The following is a 15,629-nucleotide window of genomic DNA, read 5'->3' as shown; positions in this document are numbered from 1 at the left end:
GGAAACTACAATTAAGTTAATGTTTTTAAAAAACATTGAAGTCAGCACTTCCTGGAGTCTCATGGTAAAGGTGGAATTAGAATTACAGAAAAGCAGATGGGAAAATTTTGTTCAGTTTTTCAGATCAGAGTTGATAATAACACTAAGTCATAAAACTGAGCTAGAAGTAGCTTATTCAGCAGACCTGCTGCATTATAAAGATCCTGTTTACCTTAAACACAAGGCTTTTCTGAAAGTAGTTAAAAAGCACTGGTCATCTTTAATTCAGGATTGTGTTGCTTTTGAGGTTAGTATGATAATATGGCTATATACTGTGGGTGACAGTATAGCGATGGTGAAGCCTAAATCTGCTTGAAGTTTAAATAAAATGAGAATGTAATTCTTCTGTAATGTTTTTCTAGTTTGTTTGGAGTGTCTCTAGGTTTTATGAATAAATTTTGAAAGGGCAGATTATGGTCACATGCCTCTCATGTCCAAGGATGAAAGTAGAGTAGCAAAAAGTTTGAAGACTGTTTAGTTACTCTGCAGGCTTTAAACTGGTGCTACTGCTGTATGCAGAAAACAACTTTACCATTTTGAGGACCAAGGAACTATGTTGTGACAAAGGCAAACCTGTGAAACTGAAACAATCAAAGTTTTAATTACTAATTTAGCCCAAGAATCACTCAGACCTAAAAGCGGACGTTTTTAATAGAGTGAGATTATGCGTGCAGATTTGACACAAAGGCTAGTTTCTATGTTGAATCATTTAAACTCTAAACTCAAGAGAGAGCATAAGCACACACCATTCCTGAATTCTTGCCCTGGAATGGTGGGCTTAACCCCAGCCAGCAACTGAGCACCCAAAGCATCTGGTTGCTCACTCCCCAACCAATGGGATCAGAGAGGGAGGTGGAAGAGTGAAAGCAATATAATTCATAGTTGAAAGAAAGACAAATTAAGAGGTAAAGCAAAAGCTACACATGCAAGCAAAGCAAAATGGCAAGCAGGTGTTTGGCCATCTCCAGGAAAACAGGGCTCCATGATGCATAACAAGGACCTGGGAAAACAAATGCCATCACTCCAACTGTCCCCCATTCCTTCTTCTTTGAGCTTTATAGGCTGAGCATGATGCCATATGGTGTGGAATAGCCCTTTGGTCAGTGTGGGGCAGCTGTCCTGGTGGTGTCCCCTCCTAACTCTTTGTGCACCCCCAGCCTCCTCACTGGAGGGAAGGGCTGATTAGCAGGAAAGTCCTGGACCCTGTGCAAGTGCTGCTCAGCAGTAATGAAAACATCTCTGTGTTATCAACACTTTTCAGCAAAGATTCAAAACAGCCCCACACCAGCTACTGAAAAGAAAATTACCTCAGTCAAAACCAACAGTATGTTTACATGAAAAATGTGTTGAAATGGTATTTCTTTGGTCATACTTTCTCTCTACCTTTTCATCATGGAATGGTCAGCAGGGATCTTGGGAGGTTATCTTGCTTCAACAGGGCCTGTTTCCCCAGGTGGCTTTTGAGTATCTTCATGGTGGGAGACCTGTGCCAGTGCTCAGTCACCCTTACAGTGAAGTGTTTCCTAACATTCAGAGGGAAGCTCCTGTGTTTTGGTTTGTGCCCTTCTAGTCTACTTTCCTTATCCCTTCTCACATAGTAGAACTGTTGAAGAAGTTAAACTCTCACTTATGCCTAATGCCAGTCCTACTCATGTAGTTCAGTTCAAGTAGAATTTGTTTCTTGCTATAAAAGAACATTGGGGAGTGTGGGAGTGAGATGGGAGAAGCAAAGTCTTGTGCTTGATACGTTGCTTGCTCCCTTACTGTTCTGGACCAAAATGAAACATTACATTGTACTGTCCAGTGCTCCTTGCACTGTTCATCGCTCAAGATGGTTCTGTAGTGCCATGAGTACAAAGAATTGGAAAAATTATTCTTAGGATGAAAGTTCAGAGGCCAGAATGGTCTCTCATTTATTGCGGATGCAATTTAGTAACAGCTCTTCCCTTAGGAGGATTTTGCTGTGTGATACCTGTCCTTTACTGGTGCCTAGTGAGTGGCCTAACAAACCAATGGAACACTCATATGGACTGAAACCAAGTCATACTTGATTTTGACTCATTTTCACTACTGGAAATAACTGTTACTTCTGAGAGGAAGGTGGAATAATTTATTTCTTACTATAGATAGCATCACTGCTTTTCAGATGTTATTTTAATCAGATCCAAATGTATCCTGAAATGATTCACGCTCCAAAACTAATGACATCATCCACAAAGTCTAAGCATTACAACAGAAAACGCTGTGGCTGCAATGATAATATTTGAACTGTAGTTACCTACTACAGGATTACCATCTTGCTTAAGAGCAAGTTCAAACAAAACTTAACCCTTCAGTGGTAGACTTTGAAGAACATAAGTTAGAAGCCTTCATCCATTCTATGCAAGGTTGCATATCCCTACAGTAGTAGTTACTCAAAGACAGACCGGAACATTTCTTGTCCTACTTTTATATAAGCGTCTCTCTCTTCATCTGTCATGAGAGACACAAGCTGTGGATTTTCACTAACTTCACCATATGAACACGGCTGACCAGCTACCATTAAAATAGGACCCAGAGTTTCTTGTTCCTCCTCTTGCTCAAAGTTGCTGCTTGCTACTTTCATTCCTGCTCCTCTTGAGTGCTTGGCATCCTCTTCAGACTCACTGTTATCACTGCATGATCCATGTAGTTTGCTTTTGACAACAGGAGCCTGGTCTGTGCTAGATGATGACTTGGATTCATGGATCAGAAGAGTCTTGATGATTTCATTATCAGTGACAGTTTCTTTAACACTTTCTTCAGTTTCTTCAGAAGCATTTACTCCTAATACACAATACTAAGTGTTAGAGGGATCAATAGTTTACAGTTACTACAGGCATCCTACATAGGTGATTTTTTCTGCTCTGGATCTTTTTTACCCACACTAGAATTCTCTTGAAAGTACAGACGTTTCCAAGAGCTTTCCACTGTATGGCTAAGGCCAGAAGTTTCAGGACCTGCTACCTGAATAGCTTTAGGAATATTGCTCAATCAGTCTGAAAACTAGATTTTGGAAACTAAGATCTGATAACCACTAACACAGAATGGATACATTATCTTCTAAACCAAGCTCACTACATTTTCAATGGGAAAGCTGTGTTTTAAATGCACTAAGGCTGCTGAATTTATTTGCTAATGCATTAAACTTACCAGCGCTATTGTTGGTGGCTGTTGCTGCTCCTTCTACGGTGCTCTGTGACAACCAGATAGGTTGCTTTTCAGTTGCTTTTTCTCTTTTTTTCTTCTTGTGCTTTGAGTCTTGGACATCAATAGTTAAGTTTTGGGTGTATGTAAGGCCAAAAGATGAACTTCTGTGTGCCCATTTTTCAGGGCAGCTGCAGGATTCCAGCACACTTGAGCCCAACTTTGGATCAAAGCTGAATGAAGTGGCATGTTTTAAAGAGGTAGAATTCAGGCAAGAATCACCCCCCTCCCTCCCCCAGTTCCCATTCAAATAAAACCGAACAACAACCCCAAAGAACCCCAAAACCATGCTTTGTCAACAGACTATCTTCAACTAACTTCTATATTAAAATACTTTACATTTCATTTTACCTCATCTCAGAGGCAGGTGGTTCTGAACCATTGATTTTTGCAAGGTCTCTTCAGTAGTGCATCTCTGGATGAAGCACACTGATAGAGAAACATTACTTTCTCACAGAAAGGGCTATGAACATTAGCTGAAGGAGTAATCTGGGAAATAAATTACTTTAAAAAATGTATCAAAAAATTAAAAAGGCATAGCAATAATTTAGGATGCCTTAGATACTACAGACTTCTTCATTCAACAGCAGACTGTAATGAACAAAGCAGAATGGAATGCATAGTAGGCTGCAAGTTCAGTATTTCAAAGATTTTACACCTGGAAGTAGTTGGGGGGATTTGCATTGATCAGAAGTTCTAGTGTTATGTTTATACCTTTCTGATAATTCTGGTATTTCTGTTGGCTGAGGTTCCAGCAGGTCATAGGGCAGCACAATATCTTCAGTCTCACGCAGCAGCACAAAGACAGGCTCAATCTGCTCGTTGAACTTCGCCAGCAAGATTCGAGCGTCACGCTTTGGAAACGCTGAGCCATCTTCCTCTACTTCAGTGTTGCAGTAAGTGCAGCGGAAAGTCTCTGCAACATTTTCCAAAGGGGGTGTTTTCATTCATAGAATGCAGAAAGATCAGCAGCACCTTGTTAAGCAGTCTGCAGCCTGGACAGTTACCCAGACATTCTGCTTTATCTATTTGTTCACATTAACAAGGGGAACTCAGTTCTACAGGCAAACTCGAGACAGACTGGTATTACACGCTATGCAAGTGAGAAATGTCTCAGGAGAGAAATTTAAGCTGGATGGACATGTACTATCATCAATTTATTTTTTTCTTCTATCTCCTCAGTTCTTAATGTAAGAAAAAAATACATCTTTTCAAGCATAAGTAGCATCTGGTTTTAGTTGTTCCAGAGTCAGTCAAGGCATATGCTAAAATCCTGTATTTATGTCTTCAGGAAAACAAACAAAACTTCAAGCTTTTTCTGTGAAAATACATCACCAGTCTCAATGTTTGCATTTCAGTAACTCGACAGAGTCCCTCTGTTTAGAATAAAGGGATGATTTTGCAAACTGGCAGAACACAAATTTCACCATTAGCATTTCAGGTTAGATGTATAAAGTTCATTCTGCCTGGCTCTGGCATCCTTTGCAGATCCCATGACCCAGATGTCAGCACAGTAGCTGTGCTCTGAGTAGTGTATTGCACTGTGATGCCATTTTGGCTCATTTTGGAACAAGAAACATCCACAGGCTCTGACACCACTTCTGCTGTGGATGTGTCATGTTGACCTGGGAAGAGCCTGAACTTCCCAGCCCAGGAGTGATAGAACAGCTCTGGTACTACTGAGCTGCAAGATGCTTATTACAGGAGGTGACTGCAAACAGTTTTACCCATCTTGTCCAGCTCTTCTGTCAGAAGAGCTGACCACACAAATGGATTAACTAAGAGATTCAAAACACAGTAAAGTGAGTACTGTGTTCATATTTCCACATGAGCAAGTGAGACTCACAAGACTTGGATGAGTTAAGATTACTTAACCAAATTCAAAGCAAAGCTGAGGCCTGGAATCTGATTCCCAATGCCAGCTCATATGTTCAAGATTATTCTTCCTTCTGCGTGGCCTGTTCTACAGAGGCAGCATTTCTCTTACCCTCACCTCCAAGCATCCCCTGTCCCAGACCCTTGTCCACCAGCAAACAAGAAGCATATCCTAACAAACATGCTTTTATTGCAAACTTCGCTTAGGAAACAATTTTGTGCTATCAGGGTTATTCTTTAAGATAACAGCAAATAAGCAATGTTAAGTAACACACCTGTAAATGCATCAAAGAGCTGATTGACTTCAAGGTCCGTGTAAGAGCTAGAGCAAGACGGACACTTAAAAGAGGATCTGGTAGTTGAATCCCGCTCATCTGCTTCTATTTTCCGACGTACATGATCCAGTTTGTATTTTACCACATCCACCAGCACCTTGTAATTAATGTAATAGTAATTGTGCCTCGTGCTCTTCCCGTTAGGCCCCGTTTCGACTCGCATCCGCAGCTTCACCAGCTTGTCTGCCTTGAGCGTGTTGAGGACAGCGCGCAGTTGCTTATGCTCGTACTTGAGCAGCTGTAACAAGTCATCCTCTTTCACGCAGGGGTAGCGGATCAGTACATCCAGGGCCAGGGAACACTCCACACCATAGAAGCCACGCACTATGTATTTGGCCAGGCGCTTTAGGGCTGCTGGCACCTCACTGGGAACGTTTTGCTCCTCCATCAGGAGCTGAACCACTGTCAGAGAAGTGCTGTACAACAAACAGAAAAGAGGTGAGCTGCAGTGTACACTTCTTAGTCCTCACAGGCAGGTATGAAACATGTCATTTGCTGTACTACACTTCTGCAAGAGTCTTCACTGAATAGAGGAATGTAAAATCCTTAACCTGCATTGGGGATGGGGAAGGTATTAATAGGTATCAGAAATTATCTAATCTTGAAGTACAATGGCTGCACCTGAAATATTCATATCCTCTTGTTTAAAAATCCACGGAGGATATCTAGGAAAATGTGTTACAGAAAATTCGTAATAATCGTCCCTACATAAGGCAGCACATTTAACTTGCATGTCTAGGTCTGCCTGTTTGCATTCACAGCCAGCCAGGTAAGAGCTGAAGTAAAAGTAAAGCCTTCAAAAATAAAGCTCAGGACAAGAAATCTTAGTTGAAACAGTATCTGCCTTAGTGGCAAAGCCACAAGAGGCATTTGAGCACCTGTTCACATGCTCTTTGTGATTTTTCTGCTGGATGCTGTGGTTAAATATCTTGCAAAGCTGGGGCACAGGATGTTCCGAGTTACCTGGCCCTCACTCAGCACAGGGTGATTGGGGTAGCACATTTTGCCCCTTAGTGCTCTTCTTCCCTGTAGAAGTAGGGCTTCTGGCCATATTCCTAATCCCATTAACTAGAATGTAACTAATTTTAATCAATCCAACTGTCCTAACTGTTTCTTATCTGTAAGGAGGGAGAAGAAAAAAAATTGAGGTGTTTCAACAAAGCCACATCCCAACTTCCTTCTTTGAGGCATGCTAAAATCCTACAGTAGCCAGATTGCTTTGCAGTGGGCCGTGCAATGCGCAGCCAGAGTGCTGGTATAGCCACTGGATCAGGAGCTGGGCTGGTGGAGGATGGCATGTTATGGCACAGTACATTCCAGCCCTGGCACCCACTGCAGAAGGTGGTAAAGCTTGAGCCCAGGTAATTGCATATTGCTGCCAGAGCTGTCAGGGAACCTTTATCAGAAATCCTTGTTAAGCAAACAAACCCACTTGCACTAGCCTAGTACTTGGGCCATAATTAGATTTGCACTTTGCACTGTGCACCTTATGGAAAACAATGACAATGGAAACCTGCTGTTCTGAGTCTGAAAACCCTGAAGGCAATAGCACCACACTGACCTAAATTTCCTACAGGAAAAGTGGGGGAACGCTGGAATGGGCTGCCCAGGAAAGAGGTTCAGTCTCTGTACTTCAACAGGACAAGAAGCAGAGCAGACTGACCTGGCTTTGAGAGTAGTTTTGCAATGAGTGAGGGACCAGATACCTCCAGATCCTCCTCCTAACCAAAATTCTTCTGTTCCAAGAGAGTTAAATTTAACTACAGTAAGAAGAGAAGCTTTGGGAATGTCAGTCTGTTCCTTTACAATCTTCCTCAGACTAAGAGCAGCATTTCTGTGCTTTTTGATAAAAGCCTTAATGAATAAGCACTTTAAAAATATTATTATTACAATGTTACTCTTTCACTTCTCCTTTGCCCTCATCCTCAGAAGGGGCTTACCCAATTTAATCCACAGAAAAATATGCTAATTTATGCTTCTCTTTCTTCCTCTTTTTGGCCTGATTTTGAATTGCTTTCTGTGCTGTGCTTTATAGTTAGCAGTAAGGAAGGACAGAGAGTGTCCTCAGCCAGTTCCAGAGACAAGGAGCATGGCTTTGAGCTTCCTCAGGGAAGCACTCTGGAGAGCACTGAGCCTTGTCCTTCCACACTGGGCAGAGTCCACAGAATGGAGGCACTGTAGCCTGCAGTACAGGCTCAAAGGAAAGAAGCCATCATGGAATTCTGCAACCCAGCCCAGCCCCACTGAGGAGCACCAGGTGCAGCCCCAGCATCTGTACTGGAAGCAGTACCACAGCCGTGCATTGGTCTGGGATAACATCTCAGAAAGGGCCAGGGTGCCTTCTGTGTGGGTTAGTGTCTTATGACCTCCAGTTGGACTGTGGCAGTATTAAAAAAGAACAAAACTGTTTCTTCATCTAGTTCTTGGCTAGTATGTCACCAGAATGCTGACACCTAAAAGGAGTTGTATTAGGTACAGCTCTCATGACTGTTTTTTCTTACCCTAGCTCAAATACAGAATGAAATTATTTCAAAGGGAGTGTGATAACATCATTAGGGAAGAAGTAGGACCTCACCTGTAGGCATGAGATTTGCTGACCTATCAATTCTCTGGATGACTCCTTATCTCAGAGTGGCACTGTGTACTTGCACCTCTAAAGCAAGCACTACTCTGAAGTGTTTCTGACCAGCTTGATGTTAAAATCTTGTCAGGTACAGTCTTACAACCGTGTAAAATAGTCATGGAAAGGAAAAAACAACCAACCAACCACACAGAAACCCCACAAACTCCAGAAAACCCCACCACACTCATACACCAGAGCCTAACCTTCCCCTCTGCCATACCTAAACACGTACTTCATGTATCATGAATATATTCTGGGATACAAGTGAGCAGCTTTTTTCAAAAACAAATCCATAAAACCCACTGCCCATTTGCATGGGGAATTGTAAATATGCAAGCCGTTGGTTCAATCGAAAAGGAAATGGCTTTCTTTTACAAAAATGACTGAATTTGACCTGAATAAAAGACATTAATGGAAAACACAACCCCCTGGAGAAATCTTCCTTTAGGCTACAAAAGAACCAAAATAGTATGTATTTTATAATAAGAACTACTTAAAATAAAAACAGGGGGAAGCTTTTTCTACTGTGCTCTGCTGTATTTGAGGTTTTATTTCTCCAATCCACTCTGAAAAACCTCTCCGTCTTTTAATCACCCAATCTGAAGTCTCACAATTCATGAAGACTACTGATTTTTAGAAGTTATTGTGTAGCTTTCAGTTGACAGGCAGCAGTTCTCTTTTAAGAGGAGCTGGAGACCACCCTTACCAAGGAAAGGAAGTGTGGTAGCTCCCCGCAGTGAGAAGGGCTTTAAACAGAAATCTGCTCTGCAGCTGAGATACAGTCTGTGTTAAGGACACAGGTATTTTACTACTTACATAGATTTTTCCCCCCAGCTGATAGTATACATGGACAAAATATTCTAGAACTCACAGTTTAACTTCTAACTTCCCCTGCTTTCAAAGTATTTTTTTTTAATGAGGGTAGGAGTTACCTTCTTATTATATTGATTATTTTAAAATTATTCAGTAACTTAGATGCTTGAGCAGCCCTTCTGCTTACAGTTAATATGGAGCCATCCCCATAAGCAGAAACTATGTTTAGGATCCCCTTTTTACTGTGGGAAACCTACACAGAGTTGCTTGTTGTGCCAGCAGGCAACTATTAAAAGTAGAATTTCAAGTCAAGAGGCATCATATAGAGCAAGTTTTGCAAGATTTCTCTGAAGCTAGTTACTAAATTAACAGTATTTTTTGAGCAGACTGAGAAGACAAAGTACCCATCTCACAATTTAAAAGGCACTAAACCAGAAGGATTTGGTAGGATTTAGTCAGACTTCTTATAACCCTATCACTTGCAAATCAGTTAAAAAACCTTATCATTACCTCTCTTGTATGGGCAGAAAACTTCAGGCTGATATTGTAGAGAAACTGCTCCTTTCCTAAGAGCTCAAAGCAACTGCAAAACAAGCTTAAGTATTTCCCAGCCTTTTCCTAGACCTATCTGTGATAAGCCCTAATCATCACCCAGCTGGTGCCAGAGTCCCCAAATCACATTTCATTAGCAGCTGAAGGAGTTCAGCCTTACATACATTGTGTCATGATGAAGCTATAAAACTTATTGCTCAATGAAATCCACCTACAGCGGGCAAGGACAGAAAATGTGACTGCAATCTTTGATTAGTGTTTTCATTAGCATAACTTTAGAAGACTAAAAGTAACATCATCATCAACTCCTTTTGTTGTTGTTGCAAACCAAGTATTTAGCATAGGTAATTTACATAATTTGTTTAGAAGCTTTCAGAACCAAACCAAACTGTAAGCTTTAATATCTTAAAGGAAAAGCTAGAATGTTTACTAGTTCCTGTATTTTTACTTATTAATAATTTTAGGTGGTTTATGTCTTCAAAAGGAAAAAAAGAGCAATATTTCACTGTATTTTTCTAGAAGACAAAGTTATGGATACCATTTTATGGGTTAGACATCTCTGTTTAAAAACAATGTTGAAATAAGGTTACCAGACATTGTGCAGTCTGGAGTTAAAATACTGAATTCTATTATGTTTGCAATCATCACATTTCATCTCGAATCTGTGCCTCTTTCAGAATTTTATTTTTTATATATGCACGGTGGATGCTGGTGTTTTGTAGTGACATGACTTCCATCTCCACTGTACATGTTGCAGCACATATTGTGCTTTTGTTACTGCTGTTTGTTGCTGGACTTCTTACTCTCTGACTTACCAGGCACGTGGGTCCATTGAGGACTCAAGGTGTGGGTTTGTCTGCATAGCACAGGCTGTGGAACTGGCATCTGTAATGTCACTACAGAAAGTAGTGCCTCTGAGAATTGGTGGATACCAGAAAAAAAACTCTTATTTTTTAGCAGTTGTAAGCAGGAATTTAGATTTGGAAACTTCAAAGGTTTGAGACTGCTTTTTAGAAACTGCAAGAAGAGGTAACTATAAAAAAATCCCTGAGATTAGCTCTGCTCTTCCTTGTAATTTATAGTAGCGGGAATTGGTTTCATCCCTTATTTGGAGAAAAATACTGCTATTGCTTTTTTTTTCCCCATTAATGAGAATCCATTTGGCAGATAATCACAGCTGCGAAGTGTAATTGGCATAAACCTTCAACTACAAACATAGAATGTCCACAGGGGTAAAATTAAACAGATATACCTCATTCCAAACAGTGGTTCTCAAGCACGCTCCTTTGTTGTTATGTTACACTAGAAAATGCAGGAGAGCAAGACTGCTTGCTGGTACCTGTTGGATTTAGTCTGTGGGAAATGTTTACAATAAACAATTCCTGTGGGTTTCCTTGCCGAGTGCTTTGAACAGGCAAAGTGTCGTGGAACCTCAGTGCTGTTATTCCTGTTACAGCCCTCAGTCTGCATGTGGAAGTGTAGAACCAGATGACAATAAAACAGCTTTCTAAATCAAGGAGGGGGATGGTGTGGCTGGTAACACCGCTTTCAGAAACAGGAAACGGCTGTCACCTGTCAGGCTGCGACTGACAACTCCTTCGGCAAGGACAGCTAACCCCCGTGTAGCAGACAGAGGTGCTGGCTCAGCTCTGCACACTCAGAGCCAAGCCAAAATAAAAGAAAAAAAAAAATAAAGTGTGGTCGGAGAAGATATTTCAGACTGCCGGCAGCCCTGGCACCAAGAGCCGTGGGAAGCAGGATTTGTGCTGGTATGCTGTTGTGATGTTGTGTAACACAGACATTACTGAAAGTGGGAGCTGGAGACGGGGATAGGCAAAGTCACTTGGCTTCTTTTCAAATCCATTTGGGTGGCTGGGATGTTTATCTGGAGTGGTATGGGCATGTACTGCACTTGCAGGCTACTTGATAGAAAGGAGGCAGATAATCAACTGAGCAGTCTCAGGTGGAAGAAATAAATATGGAGTCTAACCAGAGGCTGGAGGAGAAAATTAGTGAGTTGCTGCTTTGGGGGGGCAAAGGTGTAGTTAAGATCTTCACAAAGCAAATGTGGTATGCTTGACCTAGTGGCAGAGCAGAGGCTGGTGCAGATGGTATCGTGGGAGGTTGTGGTGCACACCTTGAGTAAATGGGATCTGTGTCAAGTTCCTTTATTGTCTTTCTCACACAGACACATGGAAGCTATGAGCTGCTGTATCTTGCATTCTCCTCAGCAATTGATACCAGCCCTCAGTTTAAAAAATAAAATCTCTACCTGTCTAACTCAGACATTCAAGCACTGCCAAATAAAAACCCACCAGAATTATAGTAATTACCTGTATGTAACCTGCTGCCCTGTGCTCACAGGGCTCTTAATCACAGAGGCACATCTCTCCTCTTTTTCCCTGTACTGGCCCTTTCACACAGTCTCTGCCTCAGCCAGCATAGGGGTGTCCATGTTCAGTGTGTGGCTCTGAGCCCTGCTTAGTTTGTGAACCATCCAAAACTTGCATTGAAGTGATTCATTTTTTTATCAGTTTCCCTATGATGCTTTCCCTTCCATGATCCTTGAAGGCTTGCTGGGATCAAACTAAATCAACTTTGAGAGCTTTAGACCTTTTGCATTAGTTTATCTTCCTGATAATGAGAAAAGTAAGAGAATATTGTGCCTGTGTTACATATGGAGCTCTGAGGTACAGAGTATGAAATCAAGACTGCTGGATAGTTATTAGAGCCTGAACTGAGATGTAAAAAAATTAGGATTCACTTTACAGTACTTTATATGATTGCAGCATAGCTCCCTCTGTCTTGATTGCCTTTGTGATCAGTACTTCCAAAATGCAACTCCTGGTATCACAGACTGAGTACCATCCAGACACCACAACCTACTGCCTGTGCAGCACCTGGCAGAACTGGGGTGAGAATTTAGTGGACTCAGTAAGTACTGAGATGTGCCTGGTCTGTAACATCATCCCTTCTCTTGCAAGGCATTGATTTACTGTCTTGAAAACTGGAACAGGTTTCTCCTTTGTTATGTTGTTCTCATTCATCACAGGAACACAGCCCATCCTGTGCAGTGAGTGAAACAAGGGATCTTTGTAAAGGGAATTTTGGGATCATACAAAGAGACTCTGTCAGTGACTTCTATGCTTCTGGCTACTTCACAGCCTGAGTATACTTCTAATGCAATTTACCTTGATTTTAAATCTGAAGAACAGTTGCTTGAGATAATATGTATTTTTAATTTCATTATTCTTTTCTTAGAGGGTCAGTTTAGATCTACTGTAATTTGAAAATATATTGTAACAGCAGTTGCTGCAGGTGAGGAGGCACATTTTGGTTGGGGATTCAGCTGACAGCAGAGGAAGGGTTGGTAGAGGAGCATGCTGCAGTTGCTAGATCTTCATAGCCTGCCACTGTTGTCTGTCTTCTTGCGCTGTTTCACTTCTCTTTCCTTGGACATTTCCTGACAGTGGCTTCTGACCCTTTCACTCCTTTATTTTTTTCCCTTTCCTGTTTTCTCCTTTCCATCCAGTCACTTTTACTTTTTTTTCCCACCTGGTTCACACAGAAGGCATGAAGGTTCATGGAGCTGGATATGGCTGTCTTAAGAGAACTGTTTCCACCTCACAGGGGATGGTGGATGTACACCTCTTGCAGGAATACAAATGTAGCATTCTGGAAACAAAGCTGATGCAAATTATATGTAACGACTCAAAGGTTTAAATACTGGTGCAATTCAGATGGTGGGTGTAGCCTGAGAAAAGACTATGTCTAATCCAAATTATCTCCAGGTACCTGAATTAAAGTTCCGCTTTACAAACAAAACGGCAATGCAGCCCTCTGCTACAACTCATTGCTTGTGATCTTTTTTACTGCAGTCAAAAAAAAAAAAAAAATTCTTACTGAGATGACCCCTTTTCACTAAAATATGAAGAGGAAAAAACCTAGGGATGGGATTTTTGTCTACACTGTGTATTTGCCAAATAGAGAAAACTTAGCAAGATTAAAAGAAAGACAAGACTAATAGTACAAAACACTAAGCAAAGACTGGAGTTACCCTTAAATGCAGGAACTGCAACAGAGGCAGTTTCACTACTGGGATCCTTCTATTGGCTCATGTGTAACCCTTGAGCTAGGAGAACAAACTTTGCAAAACAAATTAGACTGAGATTGTCACATATACAATTAATGTAATTCAGAGCTGATTCACTGTAGATCAGAAAATGTCCTGAGTACAGTGCTTGTTGGTATGTAAACAGGCAAGCTCCTTTATAATTAATGTTCTCTCCTCTAAGTAACTGTGTGGGAGCAGACATGGTTACAAAAGACCTTTAAAATCTTTGATTCTGCTAAGTTACAATGGTCTGAAAAACTGGTACGCAGAGCTCAGGGGAACAACTGCATGGTCCACTTGGTTCTTGATCACAGCCTTTGGCCAACTGGTATGTTCTGGTGCCAGACTCTCCTAACAGTCAAAGGCAGCTTCTTACAAAATGCATAAATATCCAGAGTCTTCCCAAGGCAAACTGTGGCTTGTGCCACTGCTTTGACTGAGCATTACTCCTGGCTCATCTTGTTCTTCTGGTCCAAAGGATGAGAGGCTTTACTGCTCGGAGAGCTTGGGTGTGCCCTTCCCACCAACAATTCTGGTCCTCCAAAAGCAGAAGAGTCCATCTGATGATCCATGCCATAAGCAGGTCATTTGGCTGCTGTTGGCAGCGACTGAGGTGAAATCCAAGCTTTTTCTTTGCATTTCTTTCTCCTTGCACCTGTAGTCCAAAGAGCTGGCTGTGTGGCAGCGGGACACATGTTTGTGCTGGGAGGGAGGAGTATTTTGTTGTTGATTGTGGAGCCTGCCTGAAGCTCTCACCTGCTCCTTTTCCATCCCTTCTCCATCATGCCTGCTCACTCCAGTGAAAATCTCATATTTACTCTTGCTGCTATCCTTGCAGGTATTTGCCAGGACATCTATGGGCCCTGCTCTGGAGTTCTGCTTCGAAGCAAAGCCTTGCCTTGTAATTGGCTCTTAATGCAAACTCACTTGCATGTGTGTCCTGAACTACTGCTTGATTTTGATAAGATTCAAACTCCTTGATTCTCCTGTCCTCATTAGCTGCCAAAATTTTACTTTTTAACATGGGAGATGACATTCTTTCTTCCTCTGAAATAGTATGGGGCTTCACTACATGGGTTCCTGAAACCATAAAGGTGAAAAATTTTCTTGGCAAACTGACTTATCTTTTTTTTGCATTTAAAAGCCATCACCCAAACAGCTTGGTCTCTTCTGTAACCCTTTATTTAATCTAGTTTACAGTAAACTGGATTAACTCTTTGTATTTACATAAACAGTAAATCTGCTAGAAGCTAACTCTGAGGCTGTTTTTCCTAGAACTAGGCTATGCAGTAACATTCAAAAAGTAAGTATGTTTTTCTTGTTGCTTACATATTGACTTCTTTTTTTTTGCAAAAACTAGATTCTTTTTCACAACAGAATTAGGAAAGCTGCATAAATCTCTTACGTAAACTTGAACAGAAAAATATATATGGTTACTTGACCTGGGAAAAAAACAAACCTAAGAAAAGGTAATCAGACCACCCCCTTGGTGTTTGTGAGGTATCTGAACTATGTGTACAGCAAATTAATATGAAAAAATACACCCATTGTCACTAGTTTTGTCTTTCTATGTAAAAAAAAGGCAGCTAAATGAAATTCCAACATTGAAAGTAGCTGCAAACATTTCTTCAGTGAAATGGTCTTAGCTTCCATCACTGTGCACAGAGCAGCAGCAGCAGGGGGAAGGCAGTAAACTGACATTAAAAATAGGTATGTCTATCTGTAACAAAAGCAAATTAGACTTTTTGTCCAGCTTGAGAAAACTTTCAGACTTGACAGATGAAGGTTAAATTAACAAACAATCACATTCATCACTTTTTGTATATTAAGGCAGACAAAATCAGACATAGTTCTTGAGGGTTTTGTTTTTAAATAGCTTTGTTTATTTTAGTAAACAACAGCATAGGCATTAAGGCTCTGGACAGACATCCATGGAATTTAGGTGTCCTTTTGCAATTGTAAAGCAATTTCAAGTGTGGAAATGTGGACTGGCTTGCACAAGGGACATACCAAAAGCTCATTACTTAATAACTGTAAATAGTCTACACTGCCT

At 41.1% G+C, this 15,629-nt stretch overlaps 1 protein-coding gene across 2 annotated transcripts; it reads right to left on the bottom strand.

Annotated features, from left to right (window-relative positions):
- Nucleotides 1-2,135: 2,135 nt before the first annotated feature.
- LOC138109812 (general transcription factor IIE subunit 1-like) lies at nt 2,136-10,803 on the bottom strand. Of its 2 annotated transcripts, none has more exons than XM_069013938.1 (5): nt 10,715-10,803; nt 5,415-5,890; nt 3,979-4,180; nt 3,211-3,437; nt 2,136-2,844 (listed from the first exon to the last, which is right to left on the bottom strand). In XM_069013938.1, exons 1-5 carry the CDS (start codon nt 10,717-10,719, stop codon nt 2,450-2,452), a joined length of 1,305 nt encoding a protein of 434 aa, XP_068870039.1. In that variant the 5' UTR covers nt 10,720-10,803; the 3' UTR covers nt 2,136-2,449. The 2 variants fall into 2 exon arrangements, with proteins under 2 accessions (XP_068870039.1, XP_068870040.1); XM_069013939.1 differs by lacking the exon at nt 10,715-10,803 and adding an exon at nt 9,421-9,539.
- Nucleotides 10,804-15,629: the final 4,826 nt, after the last annotated feature.

The sequence above is a fragment of the Aphelocoma coerulescens genome, chromosome 4 (genome assembly GCF_041296385.1).
Source record: "Aphelocoma coerulescens isolate FSJ_1873_10779 chromosome 4, UR_Acoe_1.0, whole genome shotgun sequence".
In the NCBI taxonomy this organism is placed as follows: Eukaryota; Metazoa; Chordata; class Aves; order Passeriformes; family Corvidae; genus Aphelocoma; species Aphelocoma coerulescens.
Note: the sequence above shows the minus strand (reverse complement) of the source record. Positions and strands in the feature narration are given on the sequence as shown.

What these genes read in the sequence shown, in the direction of transcription:
- LOC138109812 (XM_069013938.1), bottom strand. An exon ending in GCTCTTTGATGCATTTACAG is followed by an intron (nt 4,181 to 5,414) that starts GTGTGTTACTTA and finishes AAAATGTTGCAG; the next exon opens with AGACTTTCCGCTGCACTTAC. An exon ending in ATACCAGAATTATCAGAAAG is followed by an intron (nt 3,438 to 3,978) that starts GTATAAACATAA and finishes CACTTCATTCAG; the next exon opens with CTTTGATCCAAAGTTGGGCT.